At 29.7% G+C, this 24794-nt stretch overlaps 2 protein-coding genes across 5 annotated transcripts; one reads left to right on the top strand and one right to left on the bottom strand.

The window, feature by feature from the left end:
* Window positions 1-88: 88 nt before the first annotated feature.
* Window positions 89-24383, bottom strand: LOC103571262 (tight junction protein ZO-1). 4 transcript variants are annotated; one of them, XM_053738125.1, is made up of 13 exons: window positions 23923-24383; window positions 23048-23228; window positions 16350-16422; window positions 9177-9984; window positions 7813-8872; window positions 6769-6943; window positions 5618-5830; window positions 4637-4951; window positions 4301-4533; window positions 3633-3837; window positions 2647-3035; window positions 1630-1901; window positions 89-1498 (listed from the first exon to the last, which is right to left on the bottom strand). In XM_053738125.1, exons 1-13 carry the CDS (start codon window positions 24215-24217, stop codon window positions 1287-1289), a joined length of 4431 nt encoding a protein of 1476 aa, XP_053594100.1. In that variant the 5' UTR covers window positions 24218-24383; the 3' UTR covers window positions 89-1286. The 4 variants fall into 4 exon arrangements, with proteins under 4 accessions (XP_053594100.1, XP_053594102.1, XP_053594101.1 ...); XM_008549390.2 differs by lacking the exon at window positions 1630-1901 and having other exon boundaries at window positions 1409-1498; XM_053738127.1 differs by lacking the exons at window positions 16350-16422; window positions 23048-23228; window positions 23923-24383 and adding an exon at window positions 14445-14672 and having other exon boundaries at window positions 90-1498.
* On the top strand, window positions 16860-19659 carry LOC103571256 (facilitated trehalose transporter Tret1). The gene is made up of 2 exons (XM_008549359.2): window positions 16860-17454; window positions 18303-19659. The coding sequence occupies exons 1-2, from the start codon at window positions 17334-17336 to the stop codon at window positions 19628-19630; spliced, it is 1449 nt and encodes a 482-aa protein (XP_008547581.1). The 5' UTR covers window positions 16860-17333; the 3' UTR covers window positions 19631-19659.
* Window positions 24384-24794: the final 411 nt, after the last annotated feature.

Here is a 24794-nt window from a genome sequence, read left to right as displayed (position 1 = left end):
AAAAACGAAAAAAAAATTTTATTTTACATATTTATTTAATAAAACAGATCATTTGTTTGATATTTAATAATTATATATAAATTTGTTTAATTATATTTAATTAATAATTAATATTAATGAGATTATTATGCAATTATTGTAATTAATAATTATGTGCGAGCAAGTATTCTTTAAATATTTAAAAATGCATTAAAAAAAATTTTTTAATTTTATTTTGTTAAAAAATTCATTATTATTATTAATTAATCAATTTTTAAACATTGATTAGTCAGATCATTTGGTATTTCAGCCTTGCTCTCCTTGTACCAGATAAATGCATTTTTATTATTTATTATTATTGATTATATACATTAATATATATTCATTAAATATGTATATTATTTAGATATTTATCTACTCTCACAGAGAATAAATATTTTTTAATAATTATGTATTTTTAATATACTTTTATACGGTACCATGGCACCATCACATTTTATTAATTATGCCTAATTAATTTTATTAAAATTCATATTTTTTAAAATTTTGTGATCTATCTTGTAGAGCATGCGATGACGAGTAAAACGAGTACCCACATCAATATATTTCGAATTACTTAAAAACATATATTTTTATTATGCATGTAATTAATTATTAATTGCCAAATTAATGAGTCTACGGAGCTTAGGGTTGTTGGTACTCATTTTACTCGGAATCAGGTCTACTATTCAACTGCACTATTCATTTTTCGATAAATTTTTTTTTGTATTAATAAAAATTAAAAAATTTTTTTTCTTTAAAATCAATAATTTTTTTACATAGAGCATGCGATGACGAGTAAAATGAATACCCACATCATAATATTCTGAGCTAGTTAAAAATTTCAATTGTCATTAACAATATAATTAATTGTTTAATTACCAAATTATTGATATTTCAAAAAGTAGGCTTGTGGGTACTCATTCTACTCGGAATATTGTCTACTGTCCCACTACAGTATTCATTTTTCCATATAATTTTTTATTTGATTAATCAAAAATTAAAAAAATTTTTTTCTTCAAAATTAATAATATCCTAACTTAAAGCATGCGACGGCAAGTAAAATGAGTACCCACACCACTATATTTAACTACACCACAAAATATTAATTATCAATTAATCAAATTAACCATTAAAAGACCAATTAATCACTACTTCCAATTAAAGCCTTGTGGGTACTCATTTTTCTCGCAATTTGATTGTCTTTCCACTCATCAAACTCATTAATAAAAAAAAATAAAAAATAAAAGTAAAAAATGACGATTTAATTAAAAGTGATCTAATTTAACATAAATATATTCACCACACGCCTCTGGTATTTTAATATCCGACCAACTGTTGTCCAAATCTTCATTATTTGCCGTTTTTAATATCAATTTATGCTGCGGAGTTCCATTATGGGGAATACGTAATTCTATTGGTTTATTAAATTTAATCCCACGTGGTCCACATTCAATTAATGGACTCATTAATGACTCACCTAAAACATAAATATTTATTAATATTAAGTATTAATAAATTACCTATTAATTAAATATGTAAATCATGCATTAATAGCATTAATCAATGAATTTTTTTTCCCACCACCGATTAATTAAAAATAATTCTCACCCTTATTAACCGGCGGTGAAATAGATCCACGTTGTTTTATATTTATGTCAATGTCAGTGTCAATATTATCGTAATCATAATAAATATCATTGTTATTAACATTATTATTATTATTAGTATTAATAGTATTAATAGGCGGTACAACGGCAAAATAAATTTCTTGATGATTACTAGATGAAAGCGCACCAGGAGGTATTGTCATTACAACATCTCCTGGTCCACGTAAAATACCTCCCTCGTTATTAAATAATCCCTTTGTAATTCCAGATGTCCTATTAATCACCACCACCGTTAATATATCGGTTAATTCATTTATTAATTTATTTATTAATTAGAGATCGCTAATTAGTGACTTTAAAATTTTAACCTCATTTTTTTACTCAGTATTTTAGGGAGAGACAAAAAAATTCTATTAATTTTCACGGAAATTTTATTTAATTTTTTTTTTCAATTTTAATTACGTGGTAATTAACGGCGGGAAATTAACTTCATTATAGGTTATTTTAACGGAAATTTAATGACAAATATGATAAAAAATATTTGGTTTTTTAATATTGATAAGGAAGGAAGTTATGAATGTTTTAAAAGGATTACTTTTGGCGGGAATCCATTTTTTTGGTTAATTAGGATTCTTTTGATGAATTCTATGGGATGGATGGTAATTGTTGTATGGTGGGGGTGTTTATTTGAAAGCTGGTTCTATTACGAGAATTTTAAGCCCTTGGAGAAGGTGATAGGACAATTAGATCAGAAATTACAGCGCATTAATCATCGGATTAATGAAAGGCGGGAATTATTCTCGGGTTGATTAACGCTGAAGGATCTCGGGAACTAATGAAGCTAGAGACTTCCGGTTGGGCTCAAAAAATTCGTTATTGAGCTGTCTAGAGCCTTAGACTAGTGATTTATGTAAAAAAAAATTCAGAAGATTTTTTTTGGAGGATCGAAGTTGAAAAAGGCATGGATCAAAATTAGCGATCTCGAAAATTTAAAAAAAAATGATTAATGTTAATTTACCTGACGTTATGATGAATCGGAGGCTTACGGTAGAGTTCAAAAGCGCTACCTCGTTGCTCCCGACTGCCCGCGAGGTCTAAACCGCTGGGCTCACGGTTATGCCCGCCGCCATTGTGGGCCGAGTGGTTGCCATGACCGTTGACATTAGCGGCGTTATTGTTGTTGTTAATGTTAGATCTACTGTGACCGTGATTGAGAGTCAGCTGGCCCGCGCTGTTACTGTGCGCGTGGCTGGCAACCGGTGGATTCGAATGCGAGTGAGAGTGACTCAAACTGTGAGAGTGATTGTGATTGTTGGTGTTTATTAAAAAATTACCATCTTGCCCGCGATTGGGAGGGGGTATGTTGTAATAGTACTGACCACTATTACGGTGATTTGTGTTTTCGATCTGAAAATTTTTTTTTGTTAAATAAATCACATTATTGTAATCTTGATACGGAGATGCGTAAAATGAGTACCCACATGCCAATAATTGAAAAAAAAAATTATTTGAAAATTTTAATCAACAATTATTATTACAAAAATGATGTTTTTGGATTTTTGGTGACGAAAAAATTATTTTTTGATAAAATGACTATAGTAGCTGTAAAATGCGTGCAATACCGCGTAAAATGAGTACCAACAAGCCTACATTTGGTTGAGTCGATAATTAATTAATTTAATTGTTAATTACAACAATTAAAAATTGCCCAATTTTTAATAAAAAAAAAAATATTGATGTGGGTACTCATTTTACTCAGAACGAAGTCCCTGTTAACGTGCACCCATTCATTAAATAAAAATATTAATTATGTAATTACAATTACGCTAATTACCGGCAATTATTTTTGAATTTTAAATGTATTGATGTGGGTACTCAAACTACGGGAAATTGGATCAGGAATTCAGAGATCATATTGTTTTTTTTTATTAAAAATTTTTGGAACTCAATACACAAAAAATTGTTAGTAGAAAATAAAAAAAAAATTTAAAAAAGCTTACTTACGCCATTATGAACATGCGAGGGTGTCAGTGAATAATTTTTAGCATGTTGATATAAATTAGCAGGATTATTATCATCTTGAACAGAATTTTGAACTGGAGGCCGATAATTTTTGGGTTTTGGCGGCGGTACCGGTTTATATGTTCCAGTGTTATTGTTATTACCAGATTTCGATGGTGTAGTTGGTATCACTTTATGTTCTGGTCGACTGTAAAAAAAATTTTTTAATTACAAATTAATTTTTTTTTCCTACCGAATCACTTTTGTCAAAAATTTTTATTTTTACTCAAATTAATTACTAATTATTGCTTAAATAGCCTCCAATTATAGGTCATTTTAAAGCTCTTTCAACACAGAATCTGAAAAAAAATTTTTCAATCCTTAATCTCTGTATCCCTGGGCCCTAATAATTTTTAAAGCGGCCCCAAATTAATGAAAAATGAATTCCTATCAAAAGTAGTCGGTTTGAAAAATTCATAACTCCCTCCCTAATCAATATTAAGGAACGCGATATTTTTTTTTAAATTCCTCATTTAATTCCCTTGAAAATGACCTATAATAAACCCTAGTTTACTCAACGCGTTAATTAATTGTCGTGAGAAGAATCTTGGCCTCAAGTGAAATTTGAAAAAAAAAGAGAAGTTTTAATTAATTAAAATTAATTAAATTACCTGTACTTAGCGTAATCACCGCGATTCTCTTGATTAGCTGGTATTGGTTGAGCAGTCGAGCGAGTAAATCGATAAGGATCATGTGCTCTTTGCGGAATGTTACCGGTTTTTAAATCGTCCGGGACATTGGGACCTAGTCGACCAGTTGATGTGTTCAAATTACCCCCTACATTATAAACTTGGTTACCGTTGGTATTGTATGAGTCATATGATGACATACTGTCATAACTACCCTGTAAGAAAAAAAATTTTTTTTTTATTATTTTTTTTTTATTTATTTATTATTTTTATTATTATTTTTTTTTTTTTTATTTTTTTTTTTTTTTTTTTACTTACGGCAACTGGTTTGGGCTGAGAACGTTCTAGAGAAGAAGTTGTATTGGCACGATGTGGAGTAGCGTTAATATAATTACGCATGTCGAGTACTGAGTCAGTTTTGGTGGCAAGACGGTCGACTGCTGTGCGACCAAGAGTTCCGCGGCCGACAGGTTTTACATTTCTGTCGACTCGTGGCGGCAAATCTGGCGGTCCCTGATGAGGTGAACGTGCTGAGGGTACTCCTGGTGTATAAGATGGCAAGCTTGGCTGATCAGTTGAAGTAGAGAATCCGTACTTGGTGTCGGGAACGGTACGTTTGTGTTGTTCGAATGCCTGAGAAGATTTAAAGGCAAATTAGTCATGGCATTGAATTCCGGAGGCGATTTCCGTTAGTTTGAGTACCCACATCAATAGGTTTGGGTTAAAAAAAAAAACTGGGGTAATTTGGTTTATTTTTATTTTGGATGCGAATAACTTGATTTTTTTTCTAAAATTAACTGGTGGGTTTTACAGGAAATTTGGTGACGAGTAAAATGAGTACCTACATCGATATTTTTTGAGTTAGTTCATTAATTAGCAATATTATTAATTAAATTAATTAATTAACGACTTTAATTAAACCCAGTCATGTTGGTATTTGTTTTACTCGTCATCGTGCCTACTTTACAGAAATTATATTAATTTTGTCAAAAAAAAAATTTTAGCCAAAAAAAAAAATTCCAAAATTTTGATCTTCGAAACCAAAATTAATTTTTTTGAAAAATAAGTTGTGAATCATTGTAGAGAATGCGATTTCCATTAAAATGAGTACCCACATCAATAAACTTAAATAAATACCAAAATACTAAAATTAATTACCCTCTAATTAATTAATTAACCACCTCACCAAAACATAGTCATGTGGGTACTCATTTGACGCGTCATCACCTCAACATCTCTCTCCTCGAGATCTTTTTGTCCCAAAAAAATGTCTTTCTCTAAAAAAATAAAAAAACATACCTGGTAACTGCTAGTATACGGCGGAGGCGCAGCGGTGTCGTCTTGAGTAGCAATACTTGGATCAGAACTACTCTTAAGACGTGTCGGAGGACCAAGTGGACCAGACAACATCGGAACATTCGTATTTAATTCCAAATCACTTTCCGGAGAGGAAGCGTAGGAGAGGCGAGATGTCATCGGGAATAGGAAATCGTCTGAGAGTGCTTCTTCCGGCTACAATTGACGTCAAATTTATTGTAATCATTGCTATCACTATCAATATTAATACTAATTCTAATTAATTAATTAATAAAAAAACAAAACTTTTTTTTTTCTAAAACAAAAATGAATTTTTAGATGAAAATAATTATTAATTTATTAATCATGCGACCATGCAGTGAAAATGAGATGAGTGATTAATAGATAGATAAATATAAATATATATATAAATTATTATTATTAAATGTAGCCGAAAAATTGTTCAATCACACTCTGGTTGGGTTGCGCAGAAAATAATTGAGGAGTTGGCGGTCGCGGAGGTCCCAAAAAATTAATATTTATGTTGTTATTATTATTATCATAATTAATATTATTTAAATAAGTATCATTAATGTTAATAAAGTTGTTATTATTAGGATAACAAGGGTCGTATGGATTGAAAAAGGAATGATAAGGAGGCAGATAGAGATCCGACACCATTTCTACCGGCTACAACAATTAAATCCCATCAGTTATTTATTTTTTTAATGTTCATTATCAAATGAACTAAAGGTTATTATAGGTCATTTTAAAGGGAATTTAATGAGGAATTTAAAAAAAATTTATGAGAGCTTAATATTAATTAGGAAGTGAGTTATCAATTTTTGAAGGTAAGTTTTTCAATAGGAGATGGATAAGAAAATTTTTAGGGGTGACTTTAAAAATTTATTGAGGTCAGGAATTAATAGATGGAGGAATAAAAATTTCTTGAGGAGATTCTGTGATAAAAGAGCTTCAAAATGACCTATAATTTAAGGTCTATCGGTCTATAATTACTGAGTGTAAATTTATTGAAAGAAACGTTGCAAGAAAATTAAAAGATTGCAGAAGAATTTTCTTTACAGAACTAAAAAAAAAAAAAAAAAAAAAAAAAAATGCAAATAGTAATTATGCAATTATGTAATTAGACATACCTTGGTTTGACTCATCCATAGAGGACCTTGTTGTTGGCGGTCAATCAACTCCCGTAATTTTCTATACCAGGCTTCTGGAGTAGTCAGCGTTATAACGGCGCTAAAAATGTGTCCCCAAATTTTGTCCAATTTCTGGCACTGCTCTAATAATTTTTTTGAACTTTTATGCGCAGATCTAAAAAAAAAAAAAAGTTTTTATTAATTATCTAAAATTTGAAAAAAAAAAACGATATATCGATTTTTTTCATAAATCGATACATCGAATTTTTTATGAATCGATATCTCGATTTTTTACTAAATCGATATCTCGATTTTTTCATAAATCGATGTCTCGATTTATTACTAAATCGATATATCGAATTTTTCATAAATCAATGTCTCGATTTTTTACTAAATCGATATCTCGATTTTTGACTAAATCGATATATCGAATTTTTCATAAATCGATGTCTCGATTTTTTACTAAATTGATATATCGAATTTTTCATAAATCGATATCTCGATTTTTTACTAAATCGATATATCGAATTTTTCAATAAATCGATTTGATGAAAATTCGATATAATGGAAATTTCTATTAATCGATTAGTAAAAATTTAATATGTCAATTTCTGTTAGTAGGCAATTTTTTTAATTCGATAGATCGATAGTTTTATTAATCGATTCTTAAAAATTGATATGTTACTGTTTGATACATCGAATTAGTAACTAATCGATCTTTTTAAATTCGATATATTGACTCTGTCAACTAATCGATCTTAAAAAATTCGATATATCGACTCTGTCAACTAATCGATATTAAAAAATTCGATATATCGATTCTGTCCATTTCTAAATTTTTCAAAATTCAACATATCGATTTTTTTATGCACAACCATTAAAATGCGATATATCGATATATAAACTAATCGATTTTCAAAAATTCGATACCTCGATTTTTATTTTACTAATCATTTTAAAAAAATAAAAATGATCGGTTTAAAATTATTAGTATCGATCTATCGATTTTGTAAAAATTCGATATATCGATAAAAAAATACATACTTGGGAATCCCAGCTCTCATTTCCTTGATAACTTGTTTGTTTTCCGCCTTCAAAAAAATAACAATCGGATAAAATTGAGCGTAATTCAATCTGTCAACTGCATTGGGCGTGATGTCAAGCAGCGCATGCTTCCCTCGCTCCATGACTTCTCTGATCGCACTTAATCTGATGATCCCATTAGTTTTCCCTCCCTTTCCACTGGTCGAGTCGTCCAGCTGACTCTCCATCTGCGGGGACGTGAACTTGTCCGGAAAATCCTTTAGTAATTTTTCCCTCGCGAGGTCCGCGACCGGTCCAAAAAGTACCACCGGCCTTATGAACCCCGGGTGTCTCAAAACGACTCGCTCATACGCGGGAAATTTGCTAATGCTGTCTGCGAAGACGACGTCGTCCCAGTGATCGCGACCCAGAGACTTGGATCTTCTATGGCTGCCGCGTCTTCGCCTGAAGAAGCTTCCGCGGCTCTCGCTGCTGGTGCTGAGCTCTTTTTTGGTCGCGTTGAATTGCGCAGTCGCGAGTTCCTCGGCCCGGACTTTGTTGGGAATAATTCCTTTCTGTACTTCCTGGTTATTGCGCCCGATCCTGAAAACTTGCCAGGAACCGACTTCTCCATTATAGAGAGTATCGATCACGTGGAAAACATCCCCGCTGCGGAAACTCATCTCGCCTCTGTCAGGTTGCTCATAATGAAAATGCGTCTTGATGTGAAACGAATCCCCGCGACCTGACGCGACTATTTGGTCGTACTCCTGGCGACGATGTTGGACGATCAGGTCGATCTGCTCCTGGAGACTCAGCAAAAACAGAACTGCTTCCTCTCGGGTGACACCTTTCATGTCCATGTCGTTGACTTTGAGTATTTTGTCACCTGGCTGAAGACCTTGCCGAAAAGCTGGTGATCCAGGTTGAACTGCGGTCACAAAGACCCCGGTTTCGTTGCCTCCGGTTAGACGCACGCCCACGGATCCTTCTTTTTGGAAAGTTATAAAACGTGGGTCGGGTACTGGCTGCTTAGAACGTGTTTCTTCTTCGTAGAGTTGACGCCGCGATGAATAATAGTCTAAAAAAAAATAATCTTGTGGTAATTTCTTGTGATTTTAGACACAGGGATTTTTTTAAAAATATATGAGTATTATTTTTGAAAAGCTGAGAAAATTTCCTGAAAAATGAGTACCAACAACCCTAAGTTCCGACAATTAGTTTATATCCCCATTTTACTGGGGGTAAATCCGTCACCCTGGACTCTGGAGGTACTCGGACCAAACTTAGCGATGTGGGTACTCAAATTAGCGGAAATTTACCGTAGAATTGAATCCCATGGTCAGTTTTTCTTTATCTCTGGCCCACAAAAATATATCCCTTACCTTCAGGTCGTGGGGGTGGCGGCCGAGGCGGATCTACTGTAGGAGTAGCCGGTAAGTCTAATTGACTCAACGAAACATCCATCAGAGGACCTCTGGACCTCCCACCGGCTCCTCTAGGCGCTAGATTACTTTTGTCATCCGTTTGACGAGTCGGTGGCGGAACGTAAAGATTCTGACTGCTGTAACTTGCCCCCGATAAATATTCACCAGCTTCTTTGGCAGTTGAGTAGTTTGAAGCAGCAGCAGAGGTCGAAGCACCGGGTTCACGGGTTACGACAATTGACAGCCGATCTTTGCACGAGTCCATTATTTTTTTAGCCTCCTTCAGACTCATGTTGTCTGCAGGAATCCCGCCAATTCTGGTCACCAGGTCGCCAGGTTTAGCTCCAGTTTCTCTAGTGACTTCTTTGACGTAAAGTCTGCAGCCCAAAACCAGACCAAAGTCATCTTTTTTGTTGTTACGAGTCAAAGTCAGCCTGTGAGTCTGAGGCTGCGCTGGCTGAACCTGCGGTATTACAGATCGTCGCTTGACCACCAGCAGAACTGTCGATCCTGAGTCACGAAGAACTCGAACAGCTGCTCCATAGTCTGCGCCTTCTAGTGACACACCATTGGCTGAAATTATCCGGTCGTTAACTTGCAATTTTCCCTCTGCTGGGCCAGCTTTCAAAACATCCGAAATCGCGATCGCGGGGTCGCCATTAGTAAAATGCGGGTTGTCTCTCCCTCCGGAGACTGCGATCCCAAACCCATATCCTGGCACTCGGGTCACTGTTACGTGATGCACTTCCCATCCTCTGTCACCGACCTTGAACAAAAAATTTTTATATATTTTTATATATAGATATGTAATGTCACCAAACAGGTTCAGAGGTGACGCATGCCTGAAGAATTCCTTTATGCTATTTTTTAATCAAGGATACCATTGAATCACATTCCTAATCCCTGACACATTTTTTTTCGACTTTATCTTCTAATTTATAAATCTGCGTCTTATAACTTTTTACTGTAAGTCCTTAGAAATTTTTTTTAAAAATATAAGAACAGTGGGGCTGAAAAGCTGACGCGATTCCGCGTAAAATGAGTACCAACAACGATATATTTGGAGCAGGTACTCAGTACTTGGTCTGCTCATCATATATATTAATAAAAATGGTAATTACGGTAATTTTTTGGTTTGAATATTTTTTTTAAGTATAGAAAACATGAGATTAGTAAAGAGGGCACGATTCCACGTGAAATGAGTACCCACATGCCTATGTTCGGAAAGATGATTAATTAAATAGTTAATTAATTAATAATTAACGTAATTTTTTACTTTAATCAAATATAGTCATGTGGGTACTCAAACTAGAGGAAATGACGTCACGAAGTCAACCATACCCTCAATTTTGATAAAAAAAAATTTTTCAAAATTTTTCTTAAAAAAAAATTCAAAAAAAATTTTTTTTTTACAATTTTCAAAAACTGCTGCGAATTCCGCGTCAAATGAGTACCGATAACCCTATACCAAAATAAACTCATTACCCATTTTGAAAGTTAGTCAAATAATTAACAAAAAAATAAATTTAGCACTTCCGGTACACATTACCCAAACCCAGTGATGTGGGTACTCATTTTACTCGTCATCACGTTACCTCTCCACCCCCACCGTCAATTACTCCAAAAACCAACTCACATTCCTACTACACTAATCACCCATCAGAATTATCAGATACCAATATCTAATATCTGCATTTAAAAACCTAAAAAATATTACTGTCTATCACAGTCCCACACTAATCTCAAAGTCCTTGAGTGACTCATTGCCATAAAATTTCTCAATTTTCCTTTTTCCAATTCCAAGTTTCTCCAACTCTCTATCCGTCACAAGAATTTGTCCCCTCCCTAATGAAAGTCACATTGCCTACTTTTATAATATTTACTATTACATATATTTATCTCCCGATTTTTTTACATACTGACATTTATCCCCCACCCTTAATTTAAAATTTAATAATTACTTAATTAAAAAAATACCTCATTAGGCTGCGGTTGAAGGCCATTGGAACCGTTCCCATTATTATTATTAATAATATTGTTATTATTAATATTACTACTACTATTATTATTATTATTATTATTAATAATATTATTATTATTAATATTATTACTGCTATTATTATTATTACCACCTATCCCACTAGTATTATTATTATCATTTCTTTCCATTACAGCACTTGGACATCACCGAAAATTAAAAAACTTCCTCATTTAGTTTAAATTTAAAATTTAAATGAATTTTTATTTTTTACCCCATTTACTAAAAAAATACTATACTATGTAATGACAAACTAATGTCCGTATGTACGTGTACTGAGACACGAGATAACTGAAAAAATATTTTCAACCTTCTCTACCTGTTGCACATTCCAATTCCCCCACTACTTTTAAACAAAACTTTTACTCTTTATTTTTTTTTTATTTTTTATTTACGAGAGTTTAGTTGATTTCCAATTTACGCTTTATTTTTTAATAATTATTTCCAACAATTTTTTCAATAAATATTTTTTAATGAGTTGTAATTTTTTTTATTTTTTTTTTCTAAGGTTTTTTTAATTAGAGGTGAGTTTAAAAGGTTCTAAAGTTGACTGATCGGGTTTTGTAGGAACGAGTTTATACTAGGGTACTTAGTATACTTTTATTTACTATAGTTATACTATATATATATATATATATATATATATATATATATATATATATATATATATATATATATATATATATATATATATATATATATATATATATGTATATATATATGTATATATATGTATATGGATATAAATGTATAAGGAGTTGGCGAGTATGAAGGTAGAGGGCGTATTTTTTTACCTGACACACCTTTAATTTGTAAAAAAAAAAAAAAAAAAAAAAAAAAAAATTAAAAAATTCAATTTTGAAAAAAAAATGATTTTGAAATAAAATTAAAAATTTTTGAATTTTTATTTTTACTCAAAAAAAATTCAGTTAGTCCTCAAATTTGAATTTCAAAAAAAATTTCATAAAAAACTTTATTTTATGAAAATTCTGAGTCAAAAATTTCAAAATTATTTTGGAAAATTTCTTTTTTATTTTGAATTTTTCTAGTAAAATTTTTTAAGATTTTTTTAAAATGAAAATTTGAATTTGAAAATTCTGATGAATTTTTTTTAGTGTAAAATGAAAAGGAGAATTTTTTGAAATTGTTGAGTTTGAATTTTGAAAAATAAAATTTTCATAAAAATTTTTTTTGAAATTTAAAATTAAATGCTGTTAATTTTTTGGAGTTAAAATAAAATGAAATTTTTTTAAAATATTTTGATAAAAATATTTTTGAAATTAGATTTTTTATTTTTGAATTTAGTGAGTGGGAGGGAATGGGTGGGGTTAAGAGTGAGGAGGGAGAAAGAGGGAATGCAATAGGACATTCACTTGGGAGCGCGATTTCAATGACCAGCTGTCGGAAACACAATATTAGCATTACATAGTTGGCATAGTTTTTAATCTCTGGTAATTGCTAGTAATTTTATTGCTGGTTATTATTTATATTCATATTCATATTTATATTTATTAATTATTGTTGTTAGATTGGTTTGTTTTCGTTCACTCAAATGGAAATGAATTTTTTAATTAACGAATTGTTATTTTCTTTCCATTATGTTTTTATTTTCTAGCCAACGTGAGTTTTTAATTTTTAATTCAATTTAAAAAAAAAAAAGCTCGAAAAAAATTTTCATTTTTGAAATCCACATTTATTTAGTTGTGCAAAATTTCACATACTTTTATATAAAAATATATACTGTATATATATAATGCTAATAAAATAATGAAAAAAAAAAAAAAAAAAAAAAAAAAAAAAAATTTGCTATGGTTATTTCCTTTTCTCACCGGAAATCCTTAGGGTTTTTCCTTCTCATAAACTGATTAATTCAAAGAAGTACTCGTTAGGTTTAAAGGTCATGTACTCTACTCAAGGTCTTATTTTAATTACGCGGATTTTTAAAATAATAAATTTTTTTTAGCAGATCGAAAATTTATGTATGGGCGGTTTCTTATCAAGTGGGCGGTTAAATCTTATCAAAATTAAATTACCAAAATCATTAAAAAAAAAAAAAAATACGAAACTACAAAAATTACTATTATTTATAAACAAGTACTAAAATTATTGGTATTAAAAACTAGTAAAATCATTAAATATATAAGGATATAAAATTAGTATTCTTAAAATACTAAAAATACCATTGTTGAGAAATTTTTAATATTAGTACTTTCCATGGATAAGGAAACAGGAATTTTCCAATACTAAAAGTAGTGTTTTTATTTTCAAAAATACTAAATTAGTACTTGGCAAAAAGTACTAAAAATACTATTACTAACAAATACTAAAATGAATGTTTTTATGAAACTACTGGAATTAGTATTTTTTAATATGAAAATTAGTAGTAGGAAATACCAAAATTTGTATTTCGAAACGACTACCAAAATTACTATTTTCAAAAAAGCCCAACAAAATTAGTTCCGTCAAAAACTATTATAATTAGTGTTTTCCCGAGATTACTAAAATTACTATTAATAAAAAAACTACTACGAAAATTAGTATTGTCACAAAACTACATCAAGTAGTATTTGTAAAAAATATCGATATTAGTATTTTTTAAAAACCTCACAAAATTAGTACTTTTTTTAAATTACCAGAATTAGTATTCTTGAAAAATTACTAAAGTTACTATTATTTAAAAAATATCAAAATCCGAATTTTTAAAGATCCATCCGTGTTCGTACTTTGCTGAGCTACTAAAGTACTATTCCCAAAAAATTAGTATTCGTAAAAAATACAGTTACTATTTTTTAAAAACTACTATTAAAATTAGTATTTTCACAGAACTACTCCAAGTAGTATTTCCTAAAAATTAGCATTAGTAAAAAATATCTAAATTAGTATTTAAAAAAAACCTCACAAAATTAGTACTCTCAAATACCATCAAAATTAGTATTTTTAAAACTACTCACAAATTTAAAAAAAACTACCAAAATTATAATTCTACAAAATTCATCAAAGTTTGTACCCTGCTGAGTTACGAAAATACTATTTCCAAAAATTAGTATTCGTAAAAATACCAAAATCACTTTCTTTCAAAAACTACTAAAATTACAAAAACTAAAAAAAATTAAACTTCAATTAAAAAAAAATTTACAAAAATTAGTACTTTTCCAAAACTACCAAAAATACTATCAAAAAAAATTTACCCTCCGTTTTCGTCGATGTCTTCTAGTACTCGTACTACAATTATCACCAAACATAAATTCATCCTTAGGTACAACAGTCCCATTACTATGTTTCTTATATTTAGTTTTCGTTATATTTTTACTTTTTGTCCGAACACTATTTTTTTTACCGAACAATTTGCTTAAAATTTTCATTATTTATAAATTTAAATTAAAATTTCCAATAAATTAATTAATGAATTTGATAAATAATTTAATTTTCCATAGGAAATTTAAAAAAAAAAGTGCGTCCACTTGGTATGATGCTCATAAAGACACTAAAGTTACAACCGTGTAACGATTAAATGTGTAGTAACAACAATATAAATGTATTGTGGTGTACGAATAAAGTGTAAAGAAGTAGATACATATATCAGTAACACAAAACATGTGGATGTACTGGGAATTATAATGTTGCACGCTATAGCTCAAGTAGTAAATTGAAAAGAGAGCATCCTATTACGCACACACATATTCATGTTCATGAATAAAAGACTACCAAGACATTTACACCGTCAGCACGCCCCTATTTTATTTAAATATCGTGTGAATTTACTTAATTTTTAAATCATGACACTTAATTATTTATAAATTAACTACTAATGTTAATGGAGTTTTGATATTAATGTTAACAATGTCTGCGAAATCGAGTGTAGATGTTAGGTGTATTGAAGAAGACTAGTATGAACGAGAAACGGATTTGGAAACCTCATAACGTCGGATTAAAAACTAAACATTTTTTTTTCTAAGTGTTATTACGTTGGTTTTTTTTTTTTTTATTAATTTATGGGATTATCGGTTGTTTTATGTAATTATTTATTTTTAGATGATCAATAGTTTGAATGTTTTTTTTTTTTTTTTTAAAGAAATGAGAGAACGAAATTTTGAGTTGAAGAAATTTGTAAATTTTTTAATTTTGTAAAAATTTCTGTATTTTTTAAATTTTTGGGGAAAAATTTCATATGTGGTCATATATGATCATATAGAAACATATGTGATCATATACAAATATATGTGAAAATATATGATTATATCTAATAGTATGTGTGATCATATATAATCATATATGATCATAAGTGATCGTATACGAACATATGTGAATATATATGATCATATCTAATAGTCTGTTCATATATGATATCTGATATTATATGTGGTCATAAGTCATATAAATATAAATATGAACATACTTATTAATATAATTGATCACATATGATCATATATAAGCATATGTGATCATATATGATCATATCTGATAGAGTATATAATCAGAAATTAACCTAAATTTAGTCATGTATGAACACGTATGATCATATATGATCATATATCAATATGTGATCATATGTGACCATATCAGATACATTACATGATCATATCTGATATCACACATGATTAAAAATTAATCTATACTTGGCCATACATGAACAAACGTAATCACATGATCATATATAAACAAATGTGATCATATATGATTATATCTGATAGTATGCGCAATCATATATGATTATATCTAATAGGGTGTATGATCAAAAATTAATATAAATTTGGTCGTATCTAAATGAATATGATCATATATCAATATGTGATCATATCAGATACAATATATGATCATATATGATTATATCAGATACAATATATGATCATATAATGGTCATACATGAAAAAACGTGATCACATATGATCATATATGATTATATCATACAATATATGATCATATAATGGTCATACATAAAAAAACGTGATCATATATGATCATATACAACAATATATGATCATATACACAATATATGATCATATAAAAATTTAAACATGACCATAAATTCTCATATAAACTGAAATTTTCCTTCCCTGTAATTTATCCATCTCCCAATTTAAAAAATAACTCACCGGCTCATCAACAGGTTCATCAAGGACCTCCTCCTGAAACCCACTCCACCTCTCAGGTTCTCCGATCCCCTCGCTAATAAAAACAAAAAAATAAATAAATATGTTATTAAAAAAAGTAAACTATTTTAAAATAAAAAAATAATTAATAACATTAACACCCGTAATCTCTGATATGTCATGATAAGATTAGACATCCTGACATTTTCCATTTAATCCAATTGCACCTACGGCATTTATTCACTTCAAGGTAAAAATTAATACAATAAATAAATTTATATATTTTTATAAATTTATATATTTTTTAGGTTTTTTAATCTTAATTTCGAAATGTGGACAAGGAAGTGGAGGCGTACTAAATATGTAGATTATCTACTAAGTGATACAGTACACACATCTACATATATATATATATGTATAACAAAATCTTTTAGTTGTGATTGGAGGACTAATCACGGGGTTTGCGTTATGAAATGTAACGAAGGAGAGGAAGATTATCTGGCGGGCTATTGTCATTTATTCAACAGTTGTATCAAGACAATTCAACTTAAAAGATCACTCAACTCATATTATTAATATATAAATATATACATATATTTATATTCAAAATAATAATTAATTTTATCAGAAATGGAATCAAATAAAATAAAATTTTCTATCCTAGAATTATAATTTTGGAAAAAAAATTCATTGTAAATATATATATGAATGTATGCTTATATATGTATATATAAAGATATAATAGTTAATTAATGGTATATAAATCTTCAGAGATAACAAAACGAGACAAGATTGTGAGTGTAATAAATGTACATTCAGTTCGAGACTTTTAATTGTCGCGGTTGTTAATTTTGACATTTTTTTTTTTTTTGTCAATTTTTTTTTATTTTTTTTTTTTTTTTTTTTGGTATTTGTTTATTTGGGTTCGGTGGATTATTGTTGCTGTGATAAGTTAATATTTTTATGGAGTGATAGTGGGACTGGATCATGGAAATGGAAATGATGGAGGATAAGGATAAGGGAAGTGTCGTCGAGCCGATGCTAATTAAGACCACAAAGACCTTAATTGAGGGAAAAAAATTTTTTCAATATACATCGACGCTCATTGGTGAGTTTTCGGGAGTGGTTTTTTTTTTTTTTTTATTTATTTTGTTAAGATTTTTTGATAATGATAATGATAATGGGTTTTATATTTCTTATCAGACTAAATATAGAACGTAGATTTGTTGAGATTGCAATTAAATCATTGTCACAGGGATTTTTTATTGAAAATTTTATCTTTTTTTTTTAAGGAAAGATTTTATTGAAAAAAAAAATTTTTTTTTTATTTTGTTTTTTTGGAAATTTTGACTTTTTTTAAATTTATTTTATTGGCATGAAAATTGGAAAATTTTTCAAAAATTATATTTTGGAATAATTTTTATGTAAAATGAAATTTTTGAAAAAATTTCAAAAATTAAATTTTGGAAAAAATTTTTATGTAAAAGTAAATTTTTGAATTTAGAAATTTTTTTGGTATCGAAAATTAATTCAATTTTTCAAAAAAATTTTTTATAAAATTTTTGAAAATATCAAATTTTTTAAAAAATGGTTTTCAAAAAATTTTTAAATTTTGCTAAAAATCTTAAATTTAATCAAAATTTGAAAATATTGATTTAAATAAAAATTAACTTTTGGCGGCAAATTTAAAAAAAAAAATTTAATTCCCACCGACGGGATTAAAAAAAAAAATTCAAATTTTCGTTTACTAGAATTGAAAATAAAAAAAAAAATAAATCGCAAATAAAAAAAAAATTAACAGATTAATCGGTCATAAAACTCATTCGATAATAGATAAACAAAATCAATATACTTATAAATATACAAACAATATCTTAACCTTCTTTTGTTCATCACCATGACCCGAATAAAAAAAAAAAAAAAAAAAAAACTAATATCGCAAATAATTTTTTACAGCGGGACTGATGTCAATGCAAGCAGGAATGAATTTAAGCTGGACCTCCCCAGTGGGTCCGTACTTGACATCAGAGACCTCATTTCTGATCGACATGACGGACAACAAAATGTCCTGGGTCTGCGCACTGATGGCCCTGGGCGCCATAGTGGGGGCGGTCCCCGCAGGGAAGGTCGCGGACAAAATCGGCCGGAAGTCAACGATAATAATAACCGCGGTTCCTTTTTTGATATCCTGGCTGATGATAATCCTGACCCGTGACCTGATCAGTCTCTACGTCGCCCGATTCATCGGCGGGATCGGGGCCGGATCCGCTTGCGTCTTAGTCCCAGTTTACATCGGCGAGATCTCGGAGCCTTCGATCCGCGGGGCCTTGGGGTCCTTCTTCCCCCTCCTTTTCTCCACCGGCGTGGTCTTTGTCTACATAGTCGGGGCCTACGCCGACTACATGGCCTTCAATATTGCCTGCTGCCTCACCCTAGTCCCCTTTATCTTGATCTATTTCTTGCCCGAGTCTCCACTGTGGTTGGTTCAAAATGGCCGCATAGCAACAGCAGAACGCTCGCTTCGAACTTTGCGCGGGAAAGACTACGAGTTTAAAAAAGAAATAACAATTCTGCAGGAAGAATCAGACAGGGTCGAGAGCAGAAAGGGTGGAATTAGAGATTTGATTGGCACAAGAGCGGGCAGAAAGGCTCTGGGGACTTGCGTGGGCCTGATGTGGTTCCAGCAAATGTGCGGCATCGACGCGGTTCTGTTCTATACCGTGAAAATATTCAAAGACGCGGGCAGTACAGTGAATCCCTTTGTCGCCACGATAATTATCGGGATCATCGAGGTTATAATGGCGGTCGTGGTCGCCTCGGTGATCGACAAATTTGGGCGCAAGCCTCTGCTGGTCATCTCGGGAACTGCGATGACCATTTGCTTGGCAGTCCTGGGCTACTACTTCAAGTTACAGGCAGAAAAAGTAAACCTCGAATCCGTGGGGTGGCTTCCGTTGACCTGCTTGGCCCTTTTCAATGTCGTCTTCAGTGTCGGCTATGGGTCGGTACCTTTTGCGGTTATTTCTGAACTTTTCCCGCCGGAAACTAAGGGCGTCGCTAGTAGTCTCAGTATTATGGTAAACTGGAGTCTGGTTTTTGTAGTGACGAAATTTTTTCCAAGTATGGTTGACGCTACGGGACCGGATGTTACCTTCTGGACATTCGCGAGTATGGCGGCCATGTCAGCGGTCTTTGCGTTTTTCTTTGTGCCCGAAACAAAGGGGAAAACTTTGCAAGAGATTCAGACAAAGTTGTCGATACATAAAATTAAACAAGTTATATGAATGTAGTAATTTTTTGTAATTTGTGTTAATAGATGTTTTATTATTTAATGTGTATATATTGTGTTAAATTATTTATATATCGATATATCGAAATTCGTAATCGATATATCGAATGAAAGTTGATTTATCGATAGTTAAGTTTGATATTTTTTGTAAAAATTTTGTCGATTAAAAATCAAAATTTGAATATAAATCGATATATCGAAATTTGTAATCGATATATCGAATGAAAGTTGATTTATCGATAGTTAAGTTTGATATTTTTTGTAAAAATTTTGTCGATTAAAAATCAAAATTTGAATATAAATCGATATATCGAAATTTGTAATCGATATATCGAATGAAAGTTGATTTATCGATAGTTAAGTTTTATATTTTTTGTAAAAATTTTGTCGATTAAAAATCGAAATTTGAATATAAATCGATAAATCGAATAGTAGGCGATTTTAGACAATAATCGATATCTCGAATATGTTCGATACATAGAATCTAGTAATCGATTCATGGATGTCGAAAAAAAATTTTTAAAAAATGATATTTTTTTAACGAATATCGATGTATCGAAAGGACGATAGATCGATTATACAATACAAATTCGATTAATTGAATCGATTATTTATGAGAAGTACAAGCGTATCGATATTAAATATCGATTTATCGAACTTATGAAAATTCGATGTATGGAAATAAATTTTTGAGGAATTGATATATCGAATGAAAATGAAACGATAAATCGATATTTTGTAGTAAATATCGATAAATCGATTATATAATTGATGTATCGAATCAGTAAACTTTCAGTGTATGAGAATCGAATGTTAAAAAATCGATCTATCGAATACAAAAAATTCGATAGATCGATCCAAAAATCGATATATCGAATCAATAAAAAATCAGTATATGGAAATCGAATGTTTAAAAATCGATCTATCGAATATAAAATAATCGATAGATCGATCCAAAAATCGATATATCGAACCAATAAGATTTTTAGTGTATGGAAATCGAATGTTAAAAAATCGATCTATCGAATATAAAATAATCGATAGATCGATCCAAAAATCGATATATCGAACCAATAAAATTTTTAGTGTATGGAAATCGAATGTTAAAAAATCGATCTATCGAATATAAAATAATCGATAGATCGATCCAAAAATCGATATATCGAACCAATAAAATTTTTAGTGTATGGAAATCGAATGTTAAAAAATCGATCTATCGAATATAAAATAATCGATAGATCGATTCAAAAATCGATTTATCGAACCAATAAAATTTTTACTGTATAAAAATTAAATATAAAAAAATCGATATCTCGAATTAGATATCGATATATCGAAAAAAATCAATTTATGGAATCCAACTCGAAAAAATCGGATGCCAATAAAAAAAATTCTACATATCAATAAAAATTTAAAAAATGAACCAAAATCTAAAAAAAGCGCATAAATTATTATTATTATCATTATTATTTGAATGTTTTTTTAAACTGCCACTTGCCAAAACGAGTCGTACAATCCAGTTGTGTTTGTTATGTCGTACACATCATTTAGCGTTAAAAAATAGTCCAATTGATTGTCTATGTAATTTCGGTAACCAGTGTACATTTTATGTATTACTTTGTATTATTATTATTATTATTATTATTATTATTATTATTATTATTATTGTATTATTAGCATACACTCGTTGTATTTACAATAAAACACTTTTTATTATTACCCACATTATTATTTTTATAAATATACGCTCGTTTGTAACTTATATATAAAATTGTGTTAATAGAAACAGTAAATACTGGAGTGGAGCAAAGTATGGAACAACTTTTGGGATGACGATGATGCAGATCTAGAAATAATCTGTAAATAGCAATGAACTCTCCCTTCTCCCTTTTTTCCTGCTCTACTTTTTTTTTTTTTTACTTTTTTAAGAGGTTTATTTTTACCTTCATATTTTGACTCATACATACATACATACATATATATATATGTATATCTATATATTTATACAAGGAGAATGGGGTAAAATGAGACAGAATTTTTTTGAAGAAAAAAAACTTTTGAATTTTTTAGGGATCAGTTTATAAATTTATGAGATCTAGGGATTTAAAGAAGAGGAATAGAAAAAATTCATGGGGATTCTGTATTAAAAGAGCTGTAAAATGACCCATTATTTAGGGTAATTATAGCATTTATTACTGAGTAATTTTAATTAATTACCAGATTTTTAAATTTAAAAATCAAAAATTGAAATTTTATTTTTTTAATTAAATTTAAATCACAGTAATATATATGTATATATATTTTGACAGGAAAAAAAAATTAACTATATTGTCTTTTATCGTCTGTCCTTATAATTTATTTATATTGTATAATATATATAAATATATAAACTGTAAGAGATGATAGAGAGATAATAACGAATTAAAGTGATTGTAATAATCCCAGTGATCATTGACCTAGTGGTTGTTATATACCGAGTATGTACCATCGCTATCATCTTTACCATCGTGGTAATTCGCAGAACGTCGGGTACGTGTAATGAGAGAGATAATTAACAAGACAAAAGCTTATTTATTTATATAATAATATTATATTTCCTGTTCTCAGCAAATTAAACTCCCACATTTTTTTTTATTTTAATATAATTAACCGCAACTCCTGAGTTATCAGGTTTAGGTAATAAAGTCTAAGAATCTTTTTTCTAGCCCTTTTTATCCTCTACAAAAAAGCTTCCTTAACTTTTTCCTCTAAACTCAATCTTTTTATCGTAATTTCAATTTTTCGTGACTTTAAAAAATCACAAAATTTCGTTTTTCAAATTTTTATTCCTTAAAATTGCGATAACTCCCTAAGTATCAACTTTTGAAAAAAAAACCAAAGATACCTTTTTTGTAGCCCTTTAAATTTCCTACAAAAAACTTCCTTACCTTTTTTCCCGAATTCCATTTCCTAGCCCAATAAAAATTTAAATTTCGCGCCAAATGTTTTTGAAAAAGTTTTCTAAGAGTTTTCTATCTTAAAACTCAATTTCTGGCTTTTCTATCAAAGATAACGGAAATATAATAAGAAATACTTTTATAAATAATTAAATTTCCTACAAAAATGGTATCTTTGACTTTTTACTCAAAGTCGATAGTTAAAGAGTTATAGAAATTTAAATAAAGTTTCTATTTTGAAAATAAAAAAAAAAGTAAAATCGCTCTACTTTTTTTAAACTTTCATGCAAGAGCGACCTCTTTTAAACGAGTTTTGCAATAAAAAGATAAAAATAACTCATGTAACTACTAGTTTCCGCGATTTCCGGTTTTTCCAGTATAAGAGGCTTTTATTTTTAAAGCCATCCAATGTCAATAGCCATAAAAAAATATATATATCTATACATATATATAAGGAAATGTCGATATAAACTCACCAGTCTTTAGTATTTGACTCGTCATTGTAAATAATATCAACATTTTTGGTATCCTCTTGCTCATCCTCGTCCTCGATTGTAATCACCAAAGAATTTTCTCTATTTTCCTTTACATCCTCATCATTTTTTTGCTCCTCTGACTCCTTTGGTTCCTCTTTGTTTTCATTTGTTTGATAATTACCTGAAATTAATAAATAATTTAATTACCTGCCTCAACTGTAAAGAAAATTATTTTTAAATTTAAAATAACTCGCAAACCGTCGGCTCTAGGAAAAAATTCATAGAAACCTTTTTTGTCGGAAATTTAATTTCCTACAATAAAAGTCCTTACGGTCTAAGACCTAACCCCATTACTTTAGGCGTAATTACAAAAATAAAGTCATACTCCAAAATTCACGTTAATTTGAACTCAAAAATTTCTAAATTTTTAAAAAATTTAATTACTCCTTAATTATTAGAGATATGATAAAAATGATAGGAATCAAATTTGTAGCTCTTTAAATTTCCTACAAAAAAGGTTCTTATAACCTTTAACCTAAACCCAATATTTTACCCACAATTACAAAAATAAAAAGTCACTCCAAAACTCCTGTTAATTTAAATACAAAAATTTATCACTCACTTAAAATTGAATTACCCGCTTACTTATCAGAGATATGATAAAAATGATAAGGACTAAATTTGTAGCTCTTTAAATTTACTACAAAAAAGGTTTGATAGTTTTTTTCTCTAAAATGCATTCCCGAGGCACAATTACAATTTAAACATAGAAACTCCAAATTACTCCCATGGAAATTAAAAAATTTTTTATAAATCGATAAAAAAATCGATGAATCGATATATTGATTGTAAAAAATATGAAAAAAATAATTTACCAGTGACGCTGTGTTGGTCAACTAATAGATCAGTCAAAACATTAGGGCACTCAGCTTCCAAAGCAAAACAAAATTCTCTAAAAGCATCGAAACCTTTTGCTCCGATAATATCAATAAATAAATCGATATCTGCGTTAATTGATTGCTCAGGATTACCAGCGACTGCATCCTTGTCAACGTCGTTAATAACTCCTCGTTTAACTAGTACACTTAGTAAATCCGTTGTATTTAATTCCCGTAATAAAGAGGCTTTATGTCTCGATAGTAAAAATTTTATTTCTAACGATCCCGCCATTATTTATTTTAATTTTAATTTAACTATTATTAATTATTCATTAACTTTATTACTAAAATTTGTTACTGGGCAGTTTAATTGATAGTTTAATAAATATTTAAAATATTTAAATATATATAAAAGGCAACAGGTGTCATGCGTGATGTGAAAATGCATCTACGCTTGCTCCCTTTTGTTGAAAAAATTTTTCTATCCCTACTTTTTGTCGTCTTGGTGAATGAATTTACTCATGCCCTCCCCTATTTCAAAGACCCCCACCCTTTCTTTCTTTCTTTCTATTTTCATTCGTTATTATTGGGCATTAGGCCCTGTCGCCATCTTGTTGTGGACGCTAGGACTTAGAATCAAAATGGAAGCCACTGTAAGGATATTTGAATTTGGCGGGAAATTTTAAAAAATTTAAAAAAGAAAGTATATTTTTTTTTTGTGATAATTTAATTTAAGAAGGTTTTAATTTTTGGGAATTAATAAAATATTTTTATTTTAAATTTTAAATTAAATCAAAATTTTTGAAATTTGAGACTAAAATAAAATTTTTTAATTTCAGAAAAATGTGAGTAAAATTTCAAAAGTTAAT

This window comes from Microplitis demolitor, chromosome 4, assembly GCF_026212275.2.
Source record: "Microplitis demolitor isolate Queensland-Clemson2020A chromosome 4, iyMicDemo2.1a, whole genome shotgun sequence".
NCBI lineage: Eukaryota > Metazoa > Arthropoda > Insecta > Hymenoptera > Braconidae > Microplitis > Microplitis demolitor.
The sequence above is the reverse complement of the archived record's forward strand: the minus strand, read 5'-3'. Positions and strand labels throughout refer to the sequence as shown.

Bases quoted from the DNA above. Each gene is read 5' to 3' on its own strand.
- LOC103571256 (XM_008549359.2), top strand. From the start codon at position 17,334: ATGGAAATGGAAATGATGGAGGATAAGGATAAGGGAAGTGTCGTCGAG. The intron at 17,455-18,302 runs GTGAGTTTTCGG...AATTTTTTACAG, and splicing joins ATATACATCGACGCTCATTG to CGGGACTGATGTCAATGCAA.
- LOC103571262 (XM_053738125.1), bottom strand. From the start codon at position 24,217: ATGGCGGGATCGTTAGAAATAAAATTTTTACTATCGAGACATAAAGCC. The intron at 9,985-16,349 runs GTGAGTTATTTT...TTTTTGTTCAAG, and splicing joins ATGAACCTGTTGATGAGCCG to GTCGGTGACAGAGGATGGGA. The intron at 4,534-4,636 runs GTAAGTAAAAAA...TTTTTCTTACAG, and splicing joins CTCAGCCCAAACCAGTTGCC to GGTAGTTATGACAGTATGTC.